The sequence below is a fragment of the Lithobates pipiens genome, unplaced genomic scaffold, assembly GCF_037356315.1.
Source record: "Lithobates pipiens isolate NorthernLeopardFrog02 unplaced genomic scaffold, aLitPip1_a1.2 Scaffold_23, whole genome shotgun sequence".
In the NCBI taxonomy this organism is placed as follows: domain Eukaryota; kingdom Metazoa; phylum Chordata; class Amphibia; order Anura; family Ranidae; genus Lithobates; species Lithobates pipiens.
The window spans coordinates 208,317,614-208,345,176 of record NW_027507785.1 but is presented as its reverse complement, the minus strand read 5'-3'; the positions used below and the strand labels follow the sequence as shown (position 1 = coordinate 208,345,176).

Here is a 27,563-nt window from a genome sequence, read left to right as displayed (position 1 = left end):
GGGTGGATGTATTTGGAGTAGGAGGGACCGCATCTGGGGCTACATATAGGGGTAGCTGCAGAGGGACTTGGGGGGGGGGGGGCTTTGGACAAATACAGTGTTCTCATCTTCCTTGTCTAAGAGGGGGAGGCACCCTTGCAGTTTCCTCTTAGACACTCCCTGAGCACAAATTCTAGCCTGTTATAACCAGTTCTGAGCTGTGACCATACCATACTTTTTTTTGTTCTGTAGGTCCCAACTTGCTTAAAAAAAATTTCAACTAATTTCTCACACCCTTTAACATTAAGCTTATTATTAAACCGTAAACTTAGTTTCCCACTTAGTACAGTATTTAACAGTTGCTGGGTCCTTTTTTATGCATAAACTTTTTGTCTCCCTCTAAGCCCTTGTACACACGGTCGGAGATTCCGACAACCAAATCCATCGGATTTTGTCCGTCGGATTTTGTCCGAAACTGTTGCATACACACGGTCGGACAAAGTTGTCGGAAAATCCGACGTGATGACGTTATTTAGTTACGACGGGACTACGTTCAGGCTAGTAGCCAATAGCTTTGGTGTAGGAATTTGATCTGAGCATGCGTGGCACTATGTCCGATCGAAATTCTCTACACATGATCGGAGTATGTCCGATCGGAGCATTTTGTCTGAAAATTTTACCAACAAGTTGGAAAACTTGGTCCGTCGGATACTCCGACGGAAACAGTCCGATGTAGACCACACACAGTCGGAATATCCGACAAAATGATCCGATCGGACACATTCCGTCGGAATCTCCGACCGTGTGTACAAGGACTAAGGGAGTTGCAGGGACGCAGCAGCGGCAGAGACAGGCACATCCCCTTTTACAGATGTTGTTCCCCATGTCTCTGTTTCTTTTGCTTCAGTTTTGAGTTTAGAATACAAGAATGGTAATTCTACTCTCGAACCCTGCCAAAATCTATATAAAACAACAAACTCTAAACTCCCCAAACAACAGGAAATATATATATAAAAAAAAAAATGTATACCTTCACCTTTTTCACCACAAAGTACAGTTGGTTAAAACAAACAGTAAAATGAATTATTGATCAGAAATCACTCACATACACATTGCACGCGCACACACACACAACGAAGTGCACTTAGATGTCTGGACAATTCTAACAATACAATACTGACTCACAGAACTCTCATACAGATGTCTGTGAGGGGAGGGGGGGAGTGAGTTCAGTTTCTAACTGCAAATTTACAGGCACACAGAACATGAGATGTGAAGAATGATTTATTTTTTAGCTAGTTTTAAACTGACTCCTATTATCACATATCACGGTCACATTAACTGACCCTCACTGCCCCTATCCCTCCTTTGATCATAATCATAGTGATAATTTGAACGAGATTAGGCATCACCCATCATTATATAACTGCCTTAACAGACTGCTCAGTCTAAGGCATACAACAGCAACACAAACAGGCACATCCTGTACTTTTACATATGTTATTACCCATCATAATTAAGTTCCTTTTTCACTCTAGAATAGAACACCGGTAATTCCAATCTAGGTTTTTGACAACAAAAATTATATACAATCAACAAAAAAAATCAAGAATGCAATAATTGGGGTGAACAAACACAAAAACCAATTCACATCTCGATCCGCAGAGGTTGAATTCACCATAGCAAAAGTTAAAAGTGTAAACATAGTATTAGTAATATCAGAAATAAATAATCGAAAAAACGTCACCAATACAAAAGAGGAAGTGGTGCTCGTGTTTGTTATACGATCACTCACTGCTCCCTAAGCGCAACAGGAAATATATAAAAAAAAACAATTTATACCTTCACCTTTTTCACCACAAAGTACAGTTGGTTAAAACAAACAGTAAAATGAATCATTTGATCAGAAATCACTCACATACACATTGCATGCACACACACACACACACGAGGAAGTGCACTTAGATGTCTGGACAATTCTAACAATACAATGCTGACTCACAGAACTCTCATACAGATGTCTGTGAGGGGAGGGGGACTGAGTTCAGTTTCTAACTGCAAATTTACAGGCACACAGAACATGAGATGTGAAGAATGATTTATTTTTTAGCTAGTTTTAAACTGACTCCTATTATCACATATCACGGTCACATTAACTGCCCCTCACTGCCCCTATCCCTCCTTTGATCATAATCATAGCGATAATTTGAACGAGGTTAGGCATCACCCATCATTATATAACTGCCTTAACAGACTGCTTGGTCTAAGGCATACAACAGCAACACAAACAGGCACATCCTGTACTTTTACATATGTTATTACCCATCATAATTAAGTTCCTTTTTCACTCTAGAATAGAACACCAGTAATTCCAATCTAGGTTTTTGACAACAAAAATTATATACAATCAACAAAAAAAATCAAGAATGCAATAATTGGGGTAAACAAACACAAAAACCAATTCACATCTCGATCCGCAGAGGTTGAATTCACCATAGAAAAAGTTAAAAGTGTAAACGTAGCATTAGTAATATCAGAAATAAATAATCGAAAAAACGTCACCAATAGGGATGAGCCGAACACCCCCCGGTTCGGTTCGCACCAGAACTTTCGAACGGACCCCGCGTTCGAAACGAACGTTAGAACCCCATTGAAGTCTATGGGACTCGAACGTTCGAAATGGAAAGTGCTAATTTTAACGGCTAATATGCAAGATAATATCCTAAAAAGGGTTTGGGGACCTGACTCCTGCCTCAGGGGACATGGGTCAATGCAAAAAAAGGTTTTAAAAACGGCCGTTTTGGCGGGAGCACTGATTTTAATGACAATTAAAGTGAAAAAAAAGTGAAATATTCCTTTAAATATGGTGCCTGGGGGGTGTCTGTAGTATGCCTATGAAGTGCCACGTGTTTCCCGTGTTTAGAACAGTCCCTGCACAAAATGACATTAAACGGAAATAACACCATTTAAAACTGCTTGCGGTTTTAATGTTATATCTGGTTCCTGCAATATGGTTGAAAATCATACAGAAAAATGGCATGGGTAGCCCTCCCTGCCCATTACCAGCCTATTTGGGTCTTGTACGCATATTAAGGGGAACCCCGTACCCATATTAAAAAAAGGAAATGCGTGTGGCCCCCAGGCCCTATATACTCAGAACAGCAGTATACAGGCGGTGCAAACAAGACAGGGACTGTGTAGGTTTGTTGTGTTAAGTTGAATCTGTTTGTAATTTTCAACTGGTACATTTTTAAAGTGTAGCTCCAGTCAAAAAATACTATTTTTAAGCTTTTTGGAAAACATAGGGAAGGATTATCACCCCTGTATAATTTGTTTTGTCGTCCATCTTTTTTCATCTCACTTGCTGCTGTCTGATGTTTGTAAGTTGGATGTTAGTAAGTAGGGGCCTGCCCTATATGCTCTGCAGAAATGGCGGAACAAGGTGTTGGTTTTGCCACAACATTGTAAGCCCTGAAAGTGACTCTTGGTGGGCGCTGGAGCGCCCTGCTGTGAACGATTATATCAAGAATTGTAATTACATGCCATTGTTGAACAGTGGTAGAAAAATTGACCTTTGGTGGTTGTGGTGCTGGTGCCACAACACTATAAGTCCTCACCGTTACTCTGGGTGGGCACAGGAAGGGGCCCTCCTGTGAAATATTATATCAAGAATTGTAATTACATGTCCCTGTTAAACAGGGGCAGAAAAATTGGGCCTTAGGCACTGGTGCTGGTGCCACCACACTCCAACCTCTGCCATATACTCTAGTTTTATTGCAGGAATTAGCCCTGCTGCAAAGCATTGCATCAAAAATTGTACTTAAACGCCCCTGTTAAACAGGGGCAGAAAAATTGGGCCTTAGGCACTGGTGCTGGTGCCACCACACTCCAACCTCTGCCATATACTCTAGTTTTATTGCAGGAATTAGCCCTGCTGCAAAGCATTGCATCAAAAATTGTAATTAAACGCCCCTGTTAAACAGGGGCAGAAAAATTGGGCTGCTGGCATCACCCAGAACCAAAAATGTTCTTCCAACATATCAGCGGAGGAGGAAGAGGATAGACAATCAACATAACAGGACAGTCACTCAGCATCAGCATAGGCAGTCTTGAAGGGATGTGGTATTTCAAAAAAAAATATTCGGTTACATCAGCTTCAGGTGCTTGGTAGCTGTGGGTGATCCAAGACTGATTCATCTTGATGAAGGTCAGTCGATCAACTGATTCGGTGGACAGGCGCACCCTGTGATCGGTAACAAAGCCACCAGCAGCACTGAAGGTGCGTTCCGAAAGAACGCTGGATGCAGGACAGGCCAGTAGCTCAATTGCATACTGTGCCAGCTCTGGCCAGTGATCCATCCTCAAGACCCAGTAAGCCAGAGGATTTTCAGTGGGAAAGGTGTCCAAGTCTGACCTTGCCCCTAGGTATTCCTGCACCATGTAAATTAGACGCTGGCGATGGGTGCTGGAACCAATCATACCTTGGGGCTGCGGACTAAAAAATTTTCTGAAAGCATCAGTCAGCCACCTTCTCCACCGCTCCTTCTGACTGATGCCTCAGCAACACGTTGTCCAGGACCAGGAGTTTGTGACCTCCCAGTCTCTGGGAACGCGTTGCACAGAGCTTTCTGCAAGGCCTCCCGGAGATGTCTCAACCTCTGCTCCCTCTGCGATGGCAAGATAAGGTCGGCAACCTTACCCTTGTACCGTGGATCAAGGAGAGTGGCCAGCCAGTAATGGTCCCTCTCCTTGATCCGAAGAATACGAGGATCCTTCCGCAGGCTTTGCAGGATCAGGGAGGCCATGCAGCGTATGTTAGCTGAGGCATTCGGTCCGGAGTCCTCTGGGTTACTAAGGACAACATAATCCGCAGCTACCTCCTCCCAGCCACGTACAAGTCCACGTGTTTCTTGGGACTGTAAATCATCCCTATAAGACTCCTGCTGCTGATGCTGATGCTGAGTGCCAGCCTCCACCTCCATGCTGACACAATCATCCTCCTCCTCCTCTTCCTCCTCCTCACCCTCTTCCTGTGTGATGGGTGGCACAGCAGGAACACTGTCTGGATAAAGGGGGCCTTGAGAGGCAAGGAAGTCCTCCTCTTCCTGCCTCTGTTCTGCCTCAAGTGCCCTGTCCATTATTCCACGCAGCGTATGCTCCAAGAGGTGGACAAGAGGTACAGTGTCACTGATGCATGCACTGTCACTGCTCACCATCCTTGTGGCCTCCTCAAACGGTGACAGGACAGTGCATGCATCCCTGATCATGCCCCACTGGCGTGGTGAGAAAAAACCAAGCTCCCCTGACCCTGTCCTGGTGCGGTAGTCGCACAGGTACTCATTGATGGCCCTCTGCTGCGTGTGCAGCCGCTGCAGCATGGCCAATGTTGAGTTCCATCTGGTGGGCATGTCACATATAAGGCGGTTCTTGGGCAGGTTCAACTCCTTTTGGAGCTCAGCCAGCCGAGCACAGGCATTAAATGATCGGCGGAAATGCACACAGACTTTCCTGGCCTGCTTCAGGACATCATGTAAGCCGGGGTACCTGCCCAAGAACCGCTGCACCACCAGGTTAAGGACGTGAGCTACACAGGGCACATGGGTCAGTTGTCCCTGTCGGAGGGCGGAGAGGAGGTTGGTGCCATTGTCGCAAACCACCATTCCTGGCTTAAGCTGGCGTGGCATCAACCACCTCTCGGCCTGCCCCTGCAGAGCTGACAAAACATCCGCCCCAGTGTGGCTCCTGTCCCCCAAACAAACCAGCGCAAGCATGGCATCGTTTTGCCTGCGTACTTGCGTAGCCCCTGGAACGCCTATGGAGCACCGCTGGTTCTGAGGACAGAGCACTGGAAGAGGCCATGGAGGAAGAAGAAGAGGAGGGGTGGAGGAGAGAGGTGTGTCACAACCAATAGTAGAATTTTGGAGGCGTGGTGGCGGAACAACCTCCAACACTACTGCACCTTGTCCTGCATCCTTCCCAGCAGCCAGAAGAGTGACCCAATGGGCCGTGAAAGACAGGTAACGTCCCTGTCCATGCCTGCTGGATCATGAGTAAGCGGTAATATGCACCTTACCGCTGACCGCCATGTCCAGCGAGGCAAGGACATTGCCTTCCACATGCCGGTAGAGAGCCGGAATCGCCTTCCGTGAGAAAAAGTGGCGTTTGGGGACCTGCCACTGAGGAACCGCACATTGTACAAACTCACGGAAGGGGGCCGAGTCTACCAACTGAAAAGGCAGCAGTTGAAATGCTAGCAATTTAGCCAAGCTAGCATTAAACCGCTGGGCATGTGGATGGCTGGGAGTAAACTTCTTCCGCCGGTCCAGCAGCTGGGGCAGGGACATTTGCCTGCTATAATCGGATGTGGATGTACCACTAGCAGAGTTCCCGGAAGCACTTGGCTGTGACACACCTAATTCTACACCTTCATTCCTCTCAGAGCAGGTTTCAGAGAGGACTGAAGGTCTAGTGGGGTTGGAGATGCCAGCTGATGAGGAGCAAGGAGAGGTCCGCTTTGTTCTTTGGCGTGGGTCTTTGAGGTACGCTTGCCAACGAGCTGCATGGCAGGTCAACATATGTCTGGTCAAGCATGTGGTGCCCAAGCGGCTGATGTTTTGGCCACGTGAGATACGCTTGAGACATATGTTGCAAATAGCAGCGGTGCGATCTGATGCACTCGTCTCAAAAAAGGCCCACACCAAAGAACTTTTAGAATAACGCGCAGAGGAAGCGCTCTGCGCAGGCGGAGCTCTGCGGTGTGATTCAGTTGGTGTGCTGCCCCTAAGCTGACCCCCGGAGGGCATCCTGCCTCGTTGGACATGTGCCTCCTCCTCCTCCTCCTCCTCCCTCCTTCCAGGCACCCACGTGGAGTCAGTGCCCTCATCATCCCCTCCCTCTTCATCGCTGTAGCAAACCTGGCAGTATGCTGCAGCTTGTGGAACATGACTGCCATATTGCTGTCCTTCTTGAGCATCCCCTCTCTCTGCGCTCACGCTACTGCCTTCCTCTAGCTGAGTGTCATCATCAGAGCCCACCAAACACTGGGCATCCTCCTGGAGCATGTACCCAACACTGTGCTCAAAGAGTTCAGGAGACTCCTCAGGAGGACGTGGTGGGTCTAGGGAAGGAGTCAGTGATGATGACATTGAGAGGAGGGAAGACGATGTGTTGGCAGCTGCTTTGCTACTACCCTGAGACTGGGTGAGAGAGGATGAGGAGGATGAAGAGGGCTTGGTCATCCACTCTACCAAGTCGTTGGCATGTTGCGGTTCAACATGTCCAGCTGCAGAAAAGAAGGACAAGCATGTCCCATGGCCACGTGCTGATGACAATGCACCGCGTCCACGACCAGCACTGTTGTCTCTAGACACAGAGTCTGCTTGCCCTCTTTTATCGGCTCGCGCCTGTCTGCCTCTCCTTGCTGGCCTTCCAGACATGGTAATGGCCTGAAGGGAGTTGGGTAAAACAGTAGTTGGGTAGTTTATATTGTGCTGGAGGCACACAACACCCACTAACTCCTGCAGATGCCTTTTTTATAGAACAGCAGAGATAAAGGGGTATATACAGATGTATACTGTGCTGTGCTGAAAGCACACACAACTTCCAATAACTCCTGCAGATGACAATTGGGCCCAAATAGAGAACAGCTATGTAGGTGGATTATAGCGGTATGTACTGGGTACAGAGCACGCAGACAGCACGCACTATCTCCTAACACTACTGACTGCAAGCTCTATTATTAAAGATGGACCACTAGCTATATAGGTGAGGTGAATATCACGGTGTATACTGCGGTCAGGGCACGCAGACAATAACCAGAAAACAGCAGAGTTAAAGGGGTATATACAGATGTATACTGTGCTGTGCTGGAAGCACACACAACTTCCAATAACTCCTGCAGATGACAATTGGGCCCAAATAGAGAACAGCTATGTAGGTGGATTATAGCGGTATGTACTGGGTACAGAGCACGCAGACAGCATGCACTATCTCCTGACACTACTGACTGCAAGCTCTATTATTAAAGATGGACCACTAGCTATATAGGTGAGGTGAATATCACGGTGTATACTGCGTTCAGGGCACGCAGACAATAACCAGAAAACAGCAGAGTTAAAGGGGTATATACAGATGTATACTGTGCTGTGCTGGAAGCACACACAACTTCCAATAACTCCTGCAGATGACAATTGGGCCCAAATAGACAACAGCTATGTAGGTGGATTATAGCGGTATGTACTGGGTACAGAGCACGCAGACAGCACGCACTATCTCCTGACACTACTGACTGCAAGCGCTATTATTAAAGATGGACCACTAGCTATATAGGTGAGGTGAATATCACGGTGTATACTGCGGTCAGGGCATGCAGACAATAACCAGAAAACAGCAGAGTTAAAGGGGTATATACAGATGTATACTGTGCTGTGCTGTGCTGGAAGCACACACAACTTCCAATAACTCCTGCAGATGGCAATTGGGCTCAAATAGAGAACAGCTATGTAGGTGGATTATAGCGGTATGTACTGGGTACAGAGCACGCAGACAGCACGCACTATCTCCTAACACTACTGACTGCAAGCTCTATTATTAAAGCTAGATCACTAGCTATATAGGTGAAGTGAATATAGTGATGTATACTGCAGTCAGGGCACAGACAGTAACCACTACACAAGAGCAAGATAGGAAATCAGCCAAAAATGATTGGTGTGTAACTATGTTGAAGGTACACAGAACACCCACTGCTTCAGATGCCAACACACTACACGAGGCCGCCTCAAAGGCGGCCTTATATAGTGTGGGGCGTGCACTACACAGCCTGAGCTATGATTGGCCACAGGCAGGACGCCCGTGGCCAATCATGGCTCTCCTCGCTGCTGGCGCTGCGAATGGCCAAGCATGTGGGGTCACAGTGCATGCTTGGCCAATCATGAGCCAGCAATGCACTGCGCCATCGCAGTGCATTGTGGGCCACACGAATTTTGCCGTGAACGGCCCAAACGTTCGGAATTCGCCGAACGCCCGAACGACCAATGTTCGAGTCGAACGTACGTTCGACTCGAACACGAAGCTCATCCCTAGTCACCAATACAAAAGAGGAAGTGGTGCTTGTGTTTGTTATACGATCACTCACTGCTCCCTAAGCGCTCTAATGATTAGTATACACTCTATTTCTATTTTTTTATTTGTCACGGACAAAGAGCTGCGTCTATTTACCTTATCCAACTCCTCCAATGGCTCTGTCTTCGACTATTAAAGCTTCTGGACCTTACACGAGCATTTCAATATCGGTATATAACTTAACAGTCTCTAAACCACTCAAAAGTTAAACATAGACCCGAAAAGAAAAGGAAATTGAAAAATAAAATCATCTTACCTTTCAGATACCAGGGAGGACTGCATCTAGCAGGTTTGGAACCGGACACCGGACCTCGGGGACGGTTGTGGTCAGCCTCTGTTTACCTAGCCGGAGGTCTTTAATATCGGTGATGTGAGAAACAATACTCACCGAGTTATTGACCGGAATTCCCTTTCCCCAGATCCAGTTGCCGGTTCCAGCTCGAAGGCCAAGATGACAGGAAAACTCTTCACCTAAAACACCTGAGTCACAAATCCGAGCATTATGAAAGCAAGAAGATTTACTTCAGATGTACCGGTACAAATGGTTTGTGCTTTTACATGTTGAGAAGAAAAGCAGAAGGCACACACAGCAGGATTTGTGACTTTTTTAATAAGATCAACAGACAGAATCTTATTGGCTAAAAGTTCACTGGTGGTTCATGACGCATAACAGCTTTATTGCCAATCGCAGCGTCTTTTTACAATCTATTCCCTTATATAGCAAAGCTTGTGGTTTTCAGGCCTTAAGTAGTTAGCAATCACTTTATTACTTTATAACAATAAGTTAAAGCAATGTATCCTTAGAAAACCATTTTAAAAACCAGTCTCCATTTTAGATGCAATAGTCACACAATAAACATTAAAACTTTTCCAACACTATTACACTTTTGAAGGCCCTGCAGCACCAGAACAATGGAATTACCCACAAAATGACCCCATTGTCACGTACCAGACTGGTGGCTGAGGTAACAAGAGGGCTCCCCTTGTGGCTGAGTACAGAGTACCTCTGCAGTTGGTGACAGAGGATGCTATGCCCAGAGATGCAAGGGGTTGCCTGCAGATGAAGTTGGCTGATGATTCCAAACACCCTGGAGCAGAGAAGGTGGTTACAGCCAATGATTCTCTGGAGATACTGGCAGATCTTGAAAGATGGGTAAGCAGAAAGCAATGTCAGAAGCCAGGCCTAGGGTCAAACACTGAGAGTCAGTCAGGAGCAGAGGCAGGAAGCATAGTCAAGATCAAGCTCGAGTCAAACACAGGCTGTCAATATGAAACAGGCAGAAGAAGGGCTGTGAAACAAGCCGGGTTCAGAGCCAGGAGAGCAGCCAGAGCAGGTCAGGGTAAGCCAGGATGGTAACAGGTAACCAAACAGGAACACAGGGACACAGGATACAAGCCTGACGATAATCCAGAAATTTGTGATAGCCACTTGTGTCCTTATATAGGCCAGTAAACACTAGTAATTAGCAAGTTTTGCGTACGCATGTTTGCTGTCACGTGCCGATCGCTAATGCACATGCACAAATTAGCATGACCATATTCGATATTGGCATATCTGACAGTTCTTCTTGGGATTTTCCCCTGACATCCATTTTGGAAAGCAAACACCCCAATGTATATTCTATGAGGAATTATGAGTCTTTTTTTTTTTTTTAACACAAAGTTGTCAATTTATATGATATTTCTAAAACATAGCATGTACATAGCAAAAAAGTACTCCCAAAAATACATTCTGCTACTCGTCCTGAGTATGGCGATACCACATGTGTGATACTTTTACACAGACTGGCAACATACAGAGGCCCAAAATGAAGTAGTACCTTCAGGCCTTCTAGGAGCATAAATTACAAATCTAAATTCATCCCTACCTATGACACTTTTGAAGGTCCTGGAGCACCAGGACAGTGGAATTATCCAGAAAATTACCCCATTTTGGAAAGCAAACACTCCAAGGTATATTCTATGAGTCATGGGCTGCAGATAGGTACTCAGGTACTCATATGGGCTGGTGACAGGTACTCTGATGGGCTGGTTACAGGTACTCCGGTACTCTGATGGGCTGGTGACAGGTACTTGGTTACTCTGATGGGCTGGTGACAGGTACTGGGGTACTCTGATGGGCTGGTGACGGGTACTCAGGTCCTCTGATGGGCTGGTGACAGGTACTTGGGTAGCCTGATGGGTTGGAGAAAGGTACTTGGGTACTCTGAGGTGTTGTGACAGATACTCGGGTACTCTGATGGGCTGGTGACAGGTACTCAGGTAATCTGAGGGACTGGTGACAGGTACTCTGATGGGCTGGTGACAGGTACTCTGATGGGCTGGTAAGAGGTTGTCAGATGGGTTGGTGGCCAGACACTCAGATGGGCTGGTGACAGGTACTCGGGTACTCTGATGAGCTGGTGACAGGTACTCAGGTACTCTGATGGGCGGGAGACAAGTACTTGGGTACTCTGATGGGCTGGGGACAGGTACTCGGGTACTCTGATAGGCTAGTGACAGGTACTCAGTTAATCTGATTGGCTGGGGACAGGTACATTGATGGAATGGTGACAGGTACACTGATGGGCCGGTGACAGGTACTTGGTTACTATGATGGGTTGATAACAGGTACTCAGGTACTCAGATGAGCTGGTGACAGCTACCCAGATGGGCTGGTGACAGGTACTAGGATAGGCTGGTGAGAGGTACTCGGGTACTCTGATAATCAAGTGAAACCCACCCACTAACCAATCTGGAGCCAGGAGGGTGTAGGATGATATGTCCACCAACAGTTAGCTTGATCCAGGGTGACTACCTTATAGTATCTTTTGATATTGGAGCTCCCAGGCCAGCATAGGCTGTGGGGGTGCTCAGTAGAGAGGATTTTAGCCTGGGTTTGTGAGCTGCCCGTATGAATTTGTTGATAATGTTTTGGATTTTGGCTAAGTCGGTTGGTAGGATTGGTATTATCAGCGTCCTAAAAAAGTAAAGAACATGGAGAAGAAGGAATATTTTGGCAAAAGCAATTATTCCAGCCCAGGGTGCTCTGATGGTTGACATAGATGAACTGATTGGAGTTTATGGAACAGAGTGGTAAGATTTGTTCGAAGGAGCATAGAGGAGGGGGATGCGAGTTGGGTGCCCACATATGTCAAGGTTGAGTTGGGAGCCCAAGAGAAAAGGGGAAAGTTTTGAGTGAAGTCAGGAGTGAGATCCCGATCATGGACGATTTAGAGTGATTCAATTTGTATAAATAGATCTTTCTGAAGACCTCAAGTACTTGGCAGAGTGGGGGAAGGGAGCGCAATGGTTCTGTAGGTGAGATGATAATGTCATCTGCATATAATCCAATTTTATGAGGGATATTTTCTACTGAAATTCTGGAGATGAGATGATTGGATAGAATTGCCTGGGCCAGAGGTTCAATCAACAAGGCAAATATCAGGGGTGAGAGTGGGCACCCCTGACAAGTGCCATTGGTGATTGGGAATGCATCGGAGAGGATGCCTGTGGGCCATGCTTTTGTGCTGGGGGTAGAGTAGAGACCCAATATAGCTTGCAAGAATTTACCTTCAATACCACATTTTTTCAGTACTGCCTCCAGGTACTCCAAGTGTACCCTATCCAATGCCTTCTCTGTGCCAAGGGAGATCAGCAGAGAAGGCATTCAATGATGTTCGGCCCAGTGTATAAAGATCCACATAAGGTCTGGTTCTATCTGAGGCCTGGCGATGTGGAATGAAGCCTACCTGGTCTGAATGGATAAGTTGGGGCATGTGTTGGGCAAGGTGAGTTGCTAGTAATTTGGTGTACAGTTTTGAGGTCGTTATTAAGGAGGGAGATAGGATGGTAATTGACTGGTTCATGGGAGCATTTTCCAGGTTTGGGAATGGTGGTGACGATGGCTTCATGTGATTCAGATGGGATTTCTCCTGTGGCTAAGAACCTATTGAGGGAGTTGCAAAGATGGGGTACGAGTTGCTTGTGATATGTTTTATAATATTAATTTCTAAAGCCATCAGATCCTGGGGCCTTGTGTAGGGGTAGGGTTTGTATAGTGTCCTGGAGTTCGGAAGTCGTGCAGAACAAACTGATAAGGTATTTACAATAAAAAAAAAAAAAAAAAAAGGCCATTGTGAAAAGTATAAGCTGAGGGCATGCAGCACAAAGTTCAGAAAATAGGTGGGACTCCGATTTAACACGTGTGGAGAATGTTGTTTGACAATTTTTTATAAATTATAATGATGACAACTTACCTATAATTTCATGTTACATATTCTGTTGGGTCGATAATGGTGGCTTCCATGTTTTGAAAATTTATTTTTATCTGATAAAATCACAAATATTTTAACAGTTTATGAACAAGTAGTACCAGTAAACAAATTTTCAGATATTCAAATCTAATGGAATTTGAATCAAATACGGTCACAAAAATTTTAATCAAATCAAAAATGAAAAAACAAAAACAAAGCAAATTACGAAAACAAATGATTCTAACATAACAAATGTAGCTATGTGATATGATAAATACAGGAAGATTAATTCCATTTTTATTTTATATTTTGTTTGATGAATTTACAGCTAGTATGTGTGAACCCTCTACTGTTCAGTTTTTTACATTGTACATGTAAAATTATAAAGTATATATTTTTTAATAAGTGAGTGTATGGGTTGTGTGGCGCTCCCTTCAAAAATAAATATATATAAATCACACTACCGTGCACACTAAGTGCAAAAGTAATCCTACAGTGCACACATATTATCAAAGTACTGTGTAAAACAAACTGAAAAACATCATGAATAAATAAATACTTAACACCTCAATTAGTAGTGATGGACGAACTTCCGACGGGACGTTTCGCGAAAGCGGACCGCGAACGCGGCCTATAGTTCGCGAACCGGAACGTTCGCGGCGGGCCCCATTGACTTCAATGGGAGGCGAACTTCGCAAACCTACAGGTCAAATTTGCAGCCACAAAATAATTACTAGCTGTGCAAACATAGTCCCACCACATGGCCAATGACATAACACATGTATGAGGTGAATCTTGGATCGACAACTACAAGAATTCTTTTTTTATATGGGAAATTGTTGTGACAATTCAGGACTGTGGAGCGCATGAAGGCAATGGAGGAGAGGGAAGGTCAGGGACCAGGGTAGGCAAATAAGAGGGTGCAGGAGATGATCACCAGCAGCGTGACATACAGCAATGACACCTGCACCGTGATAGAGTCATCTGACAACAGCACCGTGATAGAGAGCACTGACATCAGCAGCGTGACATACAGCAATGACACCTGCACCGTGATAGAGTCATCTGACAACAGCACCGTGATAGAGAGCACTGACATCAGCAGCGTGACATAAAGCACTCACACCAGCACCGTGATATACAGCACTGACAGCAGCACCGTGATAGAGAGCATTGACATCAGCAGCGTGACATAAAGCACTCACACCAGCACCGTGATATACAGCACTGACAGCAGCACCGTGATAGAGAGCACTGACAACAGCAGCGTGACATAAAGCACTCACACCAGCACCGTGATATTCAGCACTGACAGCAGCACCGTGATAGAGAGCACTGACATCAGCAGCGTGACATAACGCACTCACACCAACACCGTGATATACAGCACTGACAGCAGCATCGTGATAGAGCGCACTGACATCAGCAGCGTGACATAAAGCACTAACACCAGCACCGTGATATACAGCACTGACAGCAGCACCGTGATAGAGAGTACTGACATCAGCACCGTGATATACATCACTGACACCTGCACCGTAAGCAGCCCCAGGAGGAAGTCAGCATAGCACAGGGATGGTGGGAGCCCCTCATAAGGAGCATAGCAAGGGGATGGTTGGAGCCCCTCATAATGAGCATAGCACAGGGATGGTGGGAGCCCCTCATAATGAGCATAGCACAGGGATGGTGTGAGCCCCTCATAATAAGCAGCCCCAGGAGGATGTCAGCATAGCACAGGGATGGTGTGAGCCCCTCATAATAAGCAGCCCCAGGAGGATGTCAGCATAGCACAGGGATGGTGGGAGCCCCTCATAATAAGCAGGCCCAGGAGGAAGTCAGCACAGCACAGGGATGGTGGGAGCCCCTCATAATAAGCAGCCCCAGTATAAATACCCACCCCTGTATACCACCCCTGCGGAAGGGCCTGCCTCTTCCTCTGCCTGTCATTTTTTAAATGACCCTGTGACAAAACTCTCAGTCCCTATACCGATGAAGGACTGCTGCAGTATAGGGCAGCGGTCAGCAGTAGTGCACCTCAACCCCATGTATTGTGGACCTATACCAGTCCTTACGGAATAGCAGACTGTAACTCACTCAACCCTATGTACTGTAGCACCCTAGACCAAGTTACCAGTTCTTATAAGGACCTTTGTGGAACAAATAGGTTGTGACTGATTAGCAGACTGTACGTCAGTCCCTATACCGATGAAGGACTGCTGCAGTATAGGGCAGCGGTCAGCAGTAGTGCACCTCAACCCTATGTATTGTGGACCTATACCAGTCCTTATAGAATAGCAGACTGTACCTCACTCAACCCTATGTACTGTAGTACCCTATACCTTACCAGTCCTTATAAGGACCTTTGTGGAACAAGTAGGTTGTGTGTGACTGATTAGCAGACTGTACGTCAGTCCCTATACCGATGAAGGACTGCTGCAGTATAGGGCAGCGGTCAGCAGTAGTGCACCTCAACCCTATGTATTGTGGACCTATACCAGTCCTTAAAGAATAGCAGACTGTACCTCACTCAACCCTATGTACTATAGCACCCTACACCAGGTTATTACCAGTCCTTATAAGGAGCTTTGTGGAACAATTAGGTTGTGTGTGAGTGATTAGCAGACTGTACGTCAGTCCCTATACCGATGAAGGACTGCTGCAGTATAGGGCAGCGGTCAGCAGTAGTGCACCTCAACCCTATGTATTGTGGACCTATACCAGTCCTTATAGAATAGCAGACTGTACCTCACTCAACCCTATGTACTGTAGTACCCTATACCTTACCAGTCCTTATAAGGACCTTTGTGGAACAAGTAGGTTGTGTGTGACTGATTAGCAGACTGTACGTCAGTCCCTATACCGATGAAGGACTGCTGCAGTATAGGGCAGCGGTCAGCAGTAGTGCACCTCAACCCTATGTATTGTGGACCTATACCAGTCCTTAAAGAATAGCAGACTGTACCTCACTCAACCCTATGTACTATAGCACCCTACACCAGGTTATTACCAGTCCTTATAAGGAGCTTTGTGGAACAATTAGGTTGTGTGTGAGTGATTAGCAGACTGCAGCAGAAGGGCAGCAGTCAAGTATAATATTCTTTCTATATTTGGAAGAAAGAATATTATACGTGTACAAGCCTATTACCATACCAGTCCTGAAAAGAACCTTTGTGGAACTAATAGTAACAGCTACTGATTAAACTGACCCTCACTGCCTCACACACTGCTTCCTGCCTGTCCCTATATAAACTGACAAAACAGAGGCTACTGGAACAATAACTGGAATAGCACTTTTGTGGACCTGATAGTAACAGCTAATGATGATGACTAAACTGACTGTCCCTACAGCAGACACACCGTCCTGTCCCTTTCTCTAAACTGACAAAAGACACTCAGGCTGCTGCAACAATCAGTAGCACAGCAAACCTATATACATCTAACACCTATACCAGTCCTGAAAAGAACTTTTGTGTACCAAATAGCTAGCGATTTGGGTCACTGCAATCTCTCCCTGCTCCACACAGCAACCTCTCCCTATAGTGACAGAAAAAAGAATGTAAAATGGCCGCCGGATCGGGTGTATTTATAAGTTAGGGGGAATGTCCAAGTGTCCATGTGCTGTAATGTCTCAATTGGCTGTCCTGTACCCCATGATGGATGTGTCATCAGGTCAAAGTTCTTTTACACAGTAAAAACATGGAAGTCCGCCGGGCGAACGGCGGCAATAGTCCGCCGATCGGGCGAACCGCGAACAGCCGAAATTCGCGGCGAAACGACCGCCGGGCGAACCGTTCGGCCATCACTATCAATTAGTCAATAGATGGATAAATAAATAGTTAGTGAGCCATAAGAGACCAAAGCATATCCAAAAAAACAGGAATATATATACCCGGATGTATTCTCATAAAAAAAGAGATATTCCTCCCATAGTGCAGTATTTCCGTAAAAATTTATTTATTAAACATAAAATCCTTTAAAAACAAAACTAGTGTGTTTCCACAGACATAAAAACCACTACACTAGAAAGCACACAATCCACCTAAGAGTTACACACTCATGTCACTTCCGGTACGCAAAGAGGGAGCCTGGAAAGCAGGTGGAGCGCACGCCACAAACCGGCCCCTCTATACGCTGTGCATTGTGTGATTTCTAGTGTAGTGGTTTTTATGTCTGTGGAAACACACTAGTTTTGTTTTTAAAGGATTTTATGTTTAATAAATTAATTTTTACAGAAATACTGCACTATGGGAGGAATATCTCTTTTTTTTTTATGAGGATACATCCGGGAAAATCCTGCATATTTCCCTCACTAAGTATATGACCGGTGTGGAGTGTCTCTGGGGCATATCAACAGCTGAAGGAGCCAGATAAGGTGTCACTGCTGTGAGAACGGACCAGCTCTCAGGAACCTATAGCTGCCATATATGCCTATTACCCCTGTAGGGGTACGGGGAGTCGGTGAGTGGGGACCTGGAGGGGAAGCACAAGAGTCACCTGTATTGTCTGAGCACAAAAAGTCACCAACTCTTGCAATTTTTGCTGTGAATTACCGTTTGGGTCACATTTTGGAACTTTTGGCTATTTTGGAGCTTCACTATATACACATATACAATTTCTATGAACTTGATTATATATAATTTTTGGACTATTATATATATTCCTGTTTTTTGGATATGCTTTGGTTTCTTTTGGCTAACTATTTATTTATTTATGCATCTATTGACTAATTGAGGTGCTAATTATTTATTCATTTATGATGTTTTTCAGTTTGTTTTACACAGTACTTTGATAATATGTGTGCACTATAGGATTACTTTTAGTAGTGTGATTTATGTATATTTATTTTTGAAGGGAGCGCCACACAACCCATACACTCACTTATTTACTTTTTAGCTCCCTGGGGGGGTTAATATGGGAGGCTGCATACCTTCTGTCCTGAGCGCAGAATATTTTAAAATATATATTTTTTAATAAAACTTCAATTATAACATAATAAGCTTAGTAAACAAATTTCTCTTTACATCCTTGCATACACAGGTGAGAGACTGTCAGCTGGTGAGCCTACTGGACTTAGCACTGGAAAAAGAATATGTTCGGACAAAGATCACAGAGTACTTAAATCGTCTTATTGACATTGGAGTAGCTGGGTTCAGGCTGGATGCAGCTAAGCACATGTGGCCTGGAGACATTCTTGCAGTTACCAGAAAACTGAACAACTTGAACACTAGATGGTTCCCAAATGGCACTCAGCCATTTATCTACCAGGAAGTAAGTTTAGCATAAAGCACTGCTGTGTCTACCACTTACCAATGTATTGACTATTGATTAAGTGCACATATTAAAAAGAGTTGAAACACATACCTTTAAAGTGGTTGTAAACCCTGTACAACCACTTTTACCTACAGGTAAGCCTATATTAAGGCTTACCAGTAGGTGCTGGAAATATCTCCTAAACCTCCACGGTTTAGGAGATATTTACAATAAAGCCATGCGCCAATGTCGACGGCGCATGCACACTTTAGAAAGGACAGATTGTGCCGTTTCTAAAGGATGTGCTGCGATGCATAGTAGCACATAATGCTTTACCTTTGCAGGCAAATAAAGAGAAGTAAAACCCATTAGGGTTTACTTCCTCTTTAAGCACTTTGAACTACTTCAGCCCCGGAAGATTAGGCTGCTTAATGACCAGAGCATTTTTTACAATTTGGCACTGCGCTGTTTAACTGGTAATTGTGCAGTCATGCAATGTTGTACCCAAACAAAATGTGCTTCCTTTTTCTCACACAAATACAGCTTTATTTTGTATTTGTATTTGATTGCCTCTGCAATTTTACATTTTTTTTGCAATTTAAACAGAAAAAGTAATATATTTAGGCCAAAATGTATTCAGCTACATGTCTGATAAAAATTTTTTTCAATAAGCGCATATTTATTGGTTTGTGCAAAAGTTATAGTGTCTACAAACTAAGGTACGTTTTCTGGAATTTACTCAGCTTTTAGCCTATCTAATTTTTTGAGGTGCTAAAATGGCAGGGCAGTACAAACCCCCCCCCCCCCCCAAATTACCCCATTTTAGAAACTAGACACCCAAAGGAAATTGCTGAGAGGCATGTTGAGCCCATTGAATATTTTTTGTTTGTCAAGTGATTGAAAAATTAAATAAATAAATAAAATTACACACTGTTGTCACTAAATGAATTATTGCTCACACATACCATGGTTATATGTGGAATTACACCCCAAAATACATTCTGCCGCATCTCCTGAGTATGAGGATACCACATGTGTGAGACTTTCTGGGAGCCTAGCCGCGTACAGGACCCCCGAAAACCAAGCACCGCCTTCCGGATTTCTAAGGGCGTAAATTTTTGATTTCATGCCTCACTACCTGTCACAGTTTCGAAGGCCATAAAATGCCAAGATAGCACAAAACCCCCCAAAATGACCCCATTTTGGAAAGTAGACACTACAAGCTGAGAGGTGTGTTGAGTTCATGGAATATTTTACATTTTGCCAAAAAGCAATTGTATAATTGAAAAGTGCTTTCACAGTGTGACACTGGGTAGTCGGGTGCCAACATCCCGATAATGATCTATGAAAATTTTTCGAAAACTAAATAAATGAACTTTAAAGGCAGTAGTTAATCTAAAAAAATATTTTTATCTGGATTTATTATTTAAGTATATAGATAAAATGCATAATTACATATAAGCATACATAAAAACAATTGGTAAGGTTGACTGTTAGTATACCCTAGATACATAAATTATGACACCACATAACATAATGACATAATATAAAACCACATCCAGGAGTGACTAAGCCAGCAATTTCCTAATTAGAACTCTCCAGTTTGGGTGTGGATATCCAAAAAAGCTGTGGGTCCAGGTATGAGTCCGGGTATAAGAAATTTCAAAATTGAATTGTTCAATGGCTCGACATGTGGTACTTAGAAACGCTTCCTCAGGAGCAGTAATTTCTAATAAGATGTACATTAAAATAAAACATAACAACATAAGAATACTATAGTTAATTAACATATTATAAAATAGGATTAATTATAAATAATTTAAATATGTAACCAAAATACCGTTAAGGTCAATTGGTGGCGAGCAAAATGACCCAAAACTAACTAGGTCGACGTTATTTCGTTTTCGAAAAACTTTCATAGCTATTTTGCCAAAAGTTGCGGGAAAATTAAAAATGTAATTTATTTATTTATTTTTGCACAAAGTTGTCACTAAATGATATATTGCACACACATACCATGGTTATATGTGGAATTACACCCCAAAATGCATTCTGCTGCATCTCCTGAGTATGGGGATACCACATGCCTGAGACTTTTTGGGAGCCTAGCTGTGTACAGGACCCTGAAAACCAATCACCGCCTTCAGGCTTTCTAATGTCGCGTACACACCATCAGACTATCCGACGGACTTAGTCGGGCGGACAAACCGCCGGAAAGTCCGCCGGACTTTCCGAACGAATGGACCTACCCACACACGACAGGAGTCTGCCAGACTATGACGGGAGTCCACCGTACTTTTGAAATGAACGGACTTGCCCACACAAGTCGACGGTGAGATTGACATGTCGCTGGCCCCGTTACTTGGTATGGACTTAAAAGGGAAGCCTTACGCTGAAAAAACGGCGTGGGGGTCCCCCCCCTAGGTCCCGATCAGACCCTTATCCGAGCACGCTACCCAGCCGGTCAGGAAAGGGGGTGGGGACGAGCGAGCACCCCCCCTCCTAAGCTGTACCTGGCCACGTGCCCTCAACATGGGGGGTGCTTTGGGGAAAGGGGGGCCGTGCGCCCCCCCCAATCCAAAGCACTTAGTCCCCATGTTGATGAGGACAAGGGCCTCTTCCCGACCCCTGTCGGGGTCTGCAGGGGGCTTATCGGAATCCGGGAGCCCCTTTAATAAGGGGGCCCCAGACACCTGCCCCCCACCCTATGTGAATGAGTATGGGGTACAATATACCCCTACCTATTCACCTGGTGAAAAAAAATGTAAATAAAACACAACACACAAGGGTTTAAAATAATTTATTGCACAGCTCTGGGGGTCTTCTTCTGTCTTGGGGGGGTCTTCTCGCTGGACTATCTTCTGCTAGCTCTTTTACTAGCGGAGGAGCCTGGCTTTCTTCTTCGTCACCGCCCGGGGGGTCTTCTTCCGACTTCGGGGGTCTTGTCCCCCTTTTCGGTTCTTCTTGCCGGGCCTCCGCTTTCTTCCTTTAGCTCTTTTACTAGCGGTGGCCTGGTCTTCTGTCGCCGCAGCCTCTTCTTCCGACTTCGGGGGTCTTGTCCCCCTCTTCGGTTCTTCTTGCCGGGCCTCCGCGCCTTCTTCCAGCTCTTTTACAAGCGGTGGCCCGGTCTTCCATCGCTGCCACCGCCGCCTTCTCTTTTTCTTGTTCTTCTTGTTCCTCTTCTTCTTCTTCCTTGACATGTTGACTCGACGTGCTCTCTGGCCGCAATGACAGGGACGTGGTGTGCAGCGACTTATATAGGGACTAGTGATGGACGAACTTCCGACGGGACGTTTCGTGAACGCGGCCGATAGTTCGCGAACCGGAACGTTCGCGGCGGGCCCCATTGACTTCAATGGGAGGCGAACTTCGCAAACCTACAGGTCAAATTTGCAGCTACAAAATAATTAATAGCTGTGTAAACATAGTCCCACCACATGGCCAATGAAATAACACATGTATGAGGTGAATCTTGGATCGACAACTACAAGCATTCTTTTTTTATATGGGAAATTGTTGTGACAATTCAGGACTGTGGAGCGCATGAAGGCAATGGAGGAGAGGGAAGGTCAGGGACCAGGGTAGGCAAAGAAGAGGGTGCAGGAGATGATCACCAGCAGCGTGACATACAGCAATGACACCTGCACCGTGATAGAGTCATCTGACACCAGCACCGTGATAGAGAGCACTGACATCAGCAGCGTGACATACAGCAATGACACCTGCACCGTGATAGAGTCATCTGACAACAGCACCGTGATAGAGAGCACTGACATCAGCAGCGTGACATAAAGCACTAACACCAGCACTGTGATATACAGCACTGAGAGCAGCACCGTGATAGAGAGCACCGACATCAGCAGCGTGACATACAGCAATGACACCTGCACCATGATAGAGTCATCTGACAACAGCACCGTGATAGAGAGCACTGACATCAGCAGCTTGACATAAAGCACTGAAGTAAACCTGTAGTCCCACACCAAACAAAAAAAAAAAAACGCAAAAGGGAAAAAAAAACAAAAACAAAAAAACAAATACAAATCCGTTTAACCACGAATTTCTTCAGGAGAACACACTCTCAATCAATGCTCTCCTCTCCAATAGCAGACCACAGGGAATTTCTCTTGGGACTTTTCCCTCAAAATTGTATGGATATCCTGTCAATCTGCAGTTATATCACATAACCAGGGATGATCAGTCCCTATCTCACCAGTGCACCAATTTTCCCTCTGGTTACAGGTCTGCAGCAAACACAACAATAAAGTACATATATATATATATATATATATATATATATATATATATATATCAGTCACAGTTCTCACCAGGTTTTACGCGTCCGTTTTAACCAGTGAAATATCTCACAGAATTTTCCTGCTCATCCAAGCGTGGTTTCAGAATTCGCGAGCCAGCGCCAATCTTGTCCACACTAGAGATGACTTTCAGTTCTGGGTGTCTTTGAGGATCTGTGCTTACTACTTAATACATTAGATTTTTGTGGATTCTGTGTAAAAATACCTTTTACACGCCTTCCTGGGTGCCAAATGAAGTAACTGATGAATGCAATCTATTATTATTATCAGTTATGTATTACTTTGTCTAGTCCCTATAGTTTAGTTAGTCTATCTATACTCCAAGCACATGCTATCGTTAATATCACAATACTACCACAATTAGTTATGAAATTAATACACGGCTAAGATCAATCAAATCTCATTTAGTTCCCAAGGAAATAAGAAAACTTACATAAGGTATCAATAGAAGTTACCAGAGTACATAACATACAATCAGAGTACAATACAAGCATTATACTTATCCAACCCTCGTGACTGGACCTCCTGATGGAATCAGAGGCCGAACTCATTGTTGAAACCCTTTTTGATAAACACACCTCAGCCACAACACACCCCATTGCCCTCCCTCCTTTGCCTATGGACCAATCAGCGTCTCTGGGGCGTCTCCTCCCCCAGGCTAACTACCTCTGACAGTCCTGCCATAACTGGCCTCTGGGGGGCAGTGTTTGCCCATGAATTGTAACTGCTCCGACTGGGTTCACATCTTGTGATTCTATCTCGGACGCCCTTCCCGCTCATTTAGTTATCTTCTTTTGTCCTTACAGACAGACCGGCGCCGTCATTGTCCTAAATGTCTTTGAAGCTTCGTGCACACCAGGTGGGCTGAATAGAACTCATTCTGCTATGCAGATTCTGTCTGGTGCCACATTCCTCTCAAATATCAATATGGCTGAGTTCGGTTGTACAAACAGATGTGTAGAACTTTATACAGTATGTATTCCAACAAGCACTAACACCAGCACCGTGATATACAGCACTGACAGCAGCACCATGATAGAGAGCACAGACATCAGCACCGTGATATACATCACTGACACCTGCACCGTAAGCAGCCCCAGGAGGAAGTCAGCATAGCACAGGGATGGTGGGAGCCCCTCATAATGAGCATAACACAGGGTTGGTGGGAGCCCCTCATAATGAGCATAGCACAGGGATGGTGGGAGCCCCTCATAATGAGCATAGCACAGGGATGGTGTGAGCCCCTCATAATAAGCAGCCCCAGGAGGATGTCAGCATAGCACAGGGATGGTGGGCTCCCCTCATAATAAGTAGCCCCAGGAGGATGTCAGCATAGCACAGGGATGGTGGGAGCCCCTCATAATAAGCAGCCCCAGGAGGAAGTCAGCACAGCACAGGGATGGTGGGAGCCCCTCATAATAAGCAGCCCCAGGAGGAAGTCAGCACAGCACAGGGATGGTGGGAGCCCCTCATAATAAGCAGCCCCAGGAGGAAGTCAGCACAGCACAGGGATGGTGGGAGCCGCTCATAATGAGCATAGCACAGGGATGGTGGGAGCCCCTCATAATATGCACAGCAGAGGTACAGCCCCAGGAGGATGTCAGCACAGCACAGGGATGGTGGCAGCCCCTCATAATAAGCAGCCCCAGTAGAAATATGACACCGCTCAACCTCTTCAAAGAGGAGGGTACGGGCATATAATACGGTGCGCTTTTTTTGGACAAGGAAGTGAGCCAAATGAAGAAAGAAGGTCTCTGTGCTCGATTAAAAAAAATGTTTATAGACATATACATGGTCTACTGGTCACATATTTATACCATTACATGACCATATCCACTGTCACTACCGAATAAATCCAAATAGTGGCAGTGGGTCCCTCTTAAAGAAATAAGTCCTTATGTCACTCCTCAGAGTCTACAAGGCCGAAGCTGTAGCTAACATATAGTCAGAAAAAAAGAAAGAAAATAAACTTTTCCCCTGCTGTTGTGTCCCGCTTTTAACTTGCGTACCAACACCAGGAGAAAAGAAAAGTAGCTACCTTAGGTTTCGGTGAACACATAGGACATTTGAGTTAATATCAAAAATATTTTTTATTTCTTTCTATACATAAAACAATAAACCTTGATTGAATTGCATCAATCGATCCTAGATGTTAACACAATATTAACCAAAGATGACCCAAAGATCATCCTTATCCGCACAGTTCATACACCCTGACTTTCAACAATCAAAACCAGACAAACATACTCATACATACAACAATAAAACAGATAGAGGCGCCTCCTATGGCCATACATGTGGAGATATACCGAGTATGATCAAATTGTACCAATAATGTCCTTCTATTTAGAAGCATGAGATAAAAATCTCTCGGAAATCTGCACATGTATGGTCATCAAAGTAGCAGTGTTTGGAAATGGGGATAATTATGACCAGACAACGGTCCTAATTTCTCATTAGTACCTCCATTTAACCTACATAACAATTCTCTTTGGTTAAAAATAGGGATATCTCAGGTTCGTGATTATAACAGTCTCATGAAGATTTCTCAGTTAGTGCAATCAATTTATTATGACCTGAAGTCTTCACTTTCATCCTTTTGTAAGCAGTGGCATAAATGACAGGCAGTACTGAAAATGTAACAATCAATGGCAGTGAATTGAAACTCCTGTTGTATATAAAGTGCATGTGCAGATCTCTGAGAGATTTTTATCTCATGCTTCCTAATAGAAGCGTAATATTGGAACCGCTGAATATATGGAACTTTCAGTCACAGTATCATAGGAAAGCCGGACATGTGTGATAAATAGTGCACTTTATATACAACAGGAGTTTCAATTCACTGCCATTGATTGTTAAATTTTCAGTACTGCCTGTCATTTATGCCACTGCTTACAAAAGGATGAAAGTGAAGACTTCAGGTTTGCTACACTTTTGCAATAAGTGATGAAGTAGAAGGAGACTCAGAGTCATAATAAATTGATTGCACTAACTGAGAAATCTTCATGAGACTGTTATAATCACGAACCTGAGATATCCCTATTTTTAACCAAAGAGAATTGTTATGTAGGTTAAATGGAGGTACTAATGAGAAATTAGGACCGTTGTCTGGTCATAATTATCCCCATTTCCAAACACTGCTACTTTGATGACCATACATGTGCAGATTTCCGAGAGATTTTTATCTCATGCTTCTAAATAGAAGGACATTATTGGTACAATTTGATCATACTCGGTATATCTCCACATGTATGGCCATAGGAGGCGCCTCTATCTGTTTTATTGTTGTATGTATGAGTATGTTTGTCTGGTTTTGATTGTTGAAAGTCAGGGTGTATGAACTGTGCGGATAAGGATGATCTTTGGGTCATCTTTGGTTAATATTGTGTTAACATCTAGGATCGATTGATGCAATTCAATCAAGGTTTATTGTTTTATGTATAGAAAGAAATAAAAAATATTTTTGATATTAAATCAAATGTCCTATGTGTTCACCGAAACCTAAGGTAGCTACTTTTCTTTTCTCCTGGTGTTGGTACGCAAGTTAAAAGCGGGACACAACAGCAGGGGAAAAGTTTCTTTTCTTTCTTTTTTACTGGTCACATGTGTTGAATTCCTCCGAGATCCATGCCTCATTCATTTTTAGAAATGTGAGGTAGTTAACACTGTCGTGAGCTAGGCGAGTACGCTTATCGGTCACGATCCCCCCTGCTGCACTGAACGTCCTTTCGGACAGGACACTGGATGAGGGGCAAGCCAACAGTTCGATTGCAAATTGGGCAAGCTCTGGCCAGAGGTCAAGCCTGCCCACCCAGTAGTCAAGGGGTTCATCACTCCTCAGAGCGTCCACATCGGCTGTTAACCCGATGTAGTCGGACACCTGATGGTCTAGGCGTTCCCTGATGCTGGATCCGGAGGACACCTGTCGATGGGTCGGCTGAAAGAATGACCTCATATCCGAAGTCACCAATACATCTTCAAACCGGCCTCTTCTTGCAGGCGCTGTTGGATTGGTACCCGCAACTCCTTCTCTGGGAGTGGGAATTGCTCCTCTGCCAGCGCACGCAAAAGCAGAATGCAGCATTTTTCGAAGCAAGGCCTGGAAGTGCTCCATTCTGCCAGCCCTCTGTGACGGCGGTAACATTTCCACCATTTTGTGTTTGTACCGGGGGTCTAAGTACGTTGCCACCCAGTACTGGTCCTTGACCCTTATGCTTTTTATACGGGGGTCCCTATTAAAACACTGGAGCATGAAGGCCCCCATTTGCACTAAACTGAAATCAATGTGGTGGCCTGGCTCCTGCTCATCATCCAGGATAATTTCGTCCTCTTCATTCTCCTCTACCCATCCATGCACAACAACAGGGGTCCCAGAAAGGTTTAAAGCATGCTCTTCTTGCTCCTCCTCATCCGTCCCCGGCACCATCCTCCTCTGACTCCTCTTCAGACTCCTGTTGTTGACTTGTCTCAGATAGAGTAGCCCCCCCTGGGAATTCATCCAGCATTGCGACTTCCTCATCTTCCCGCTCCTGCTCCTCCACAGCTTGATCAATGACACGACGCAATGCATGCTCCATAAAGAAGGCATAAGGTACCATGTCACTGATGGCGCCATGGCTGCGACTGACCAGTTTGGTGATCTCCTCAAATGGCCGCAGAAGTC

The 27,563-nt window shown here is 44.9% G+C and overlaps 1 protein-coding gene across 1 annotated transcript in view; it reads left to right on the top strand.

Moving 5' to 3' along the window:
- Positions 1-27,563, top strand: part of LOC143928126 (pancreatic alpha-amylase-like) — a 241,401-nt gene that overhangs the window by 73,911 nt on the left and 139,927 nt on the right. Inside the window, exon 4 of the mRNA XM_077452788.1 lies at positions 18,372-18,602. Coding sequence (XP_077308914.1) covers positions 18,372-18,602 — 231 coding nt within the window. The remainder of the gene's footprint in view (positions 1-18,371; positions 18,603-27,563) is intronic.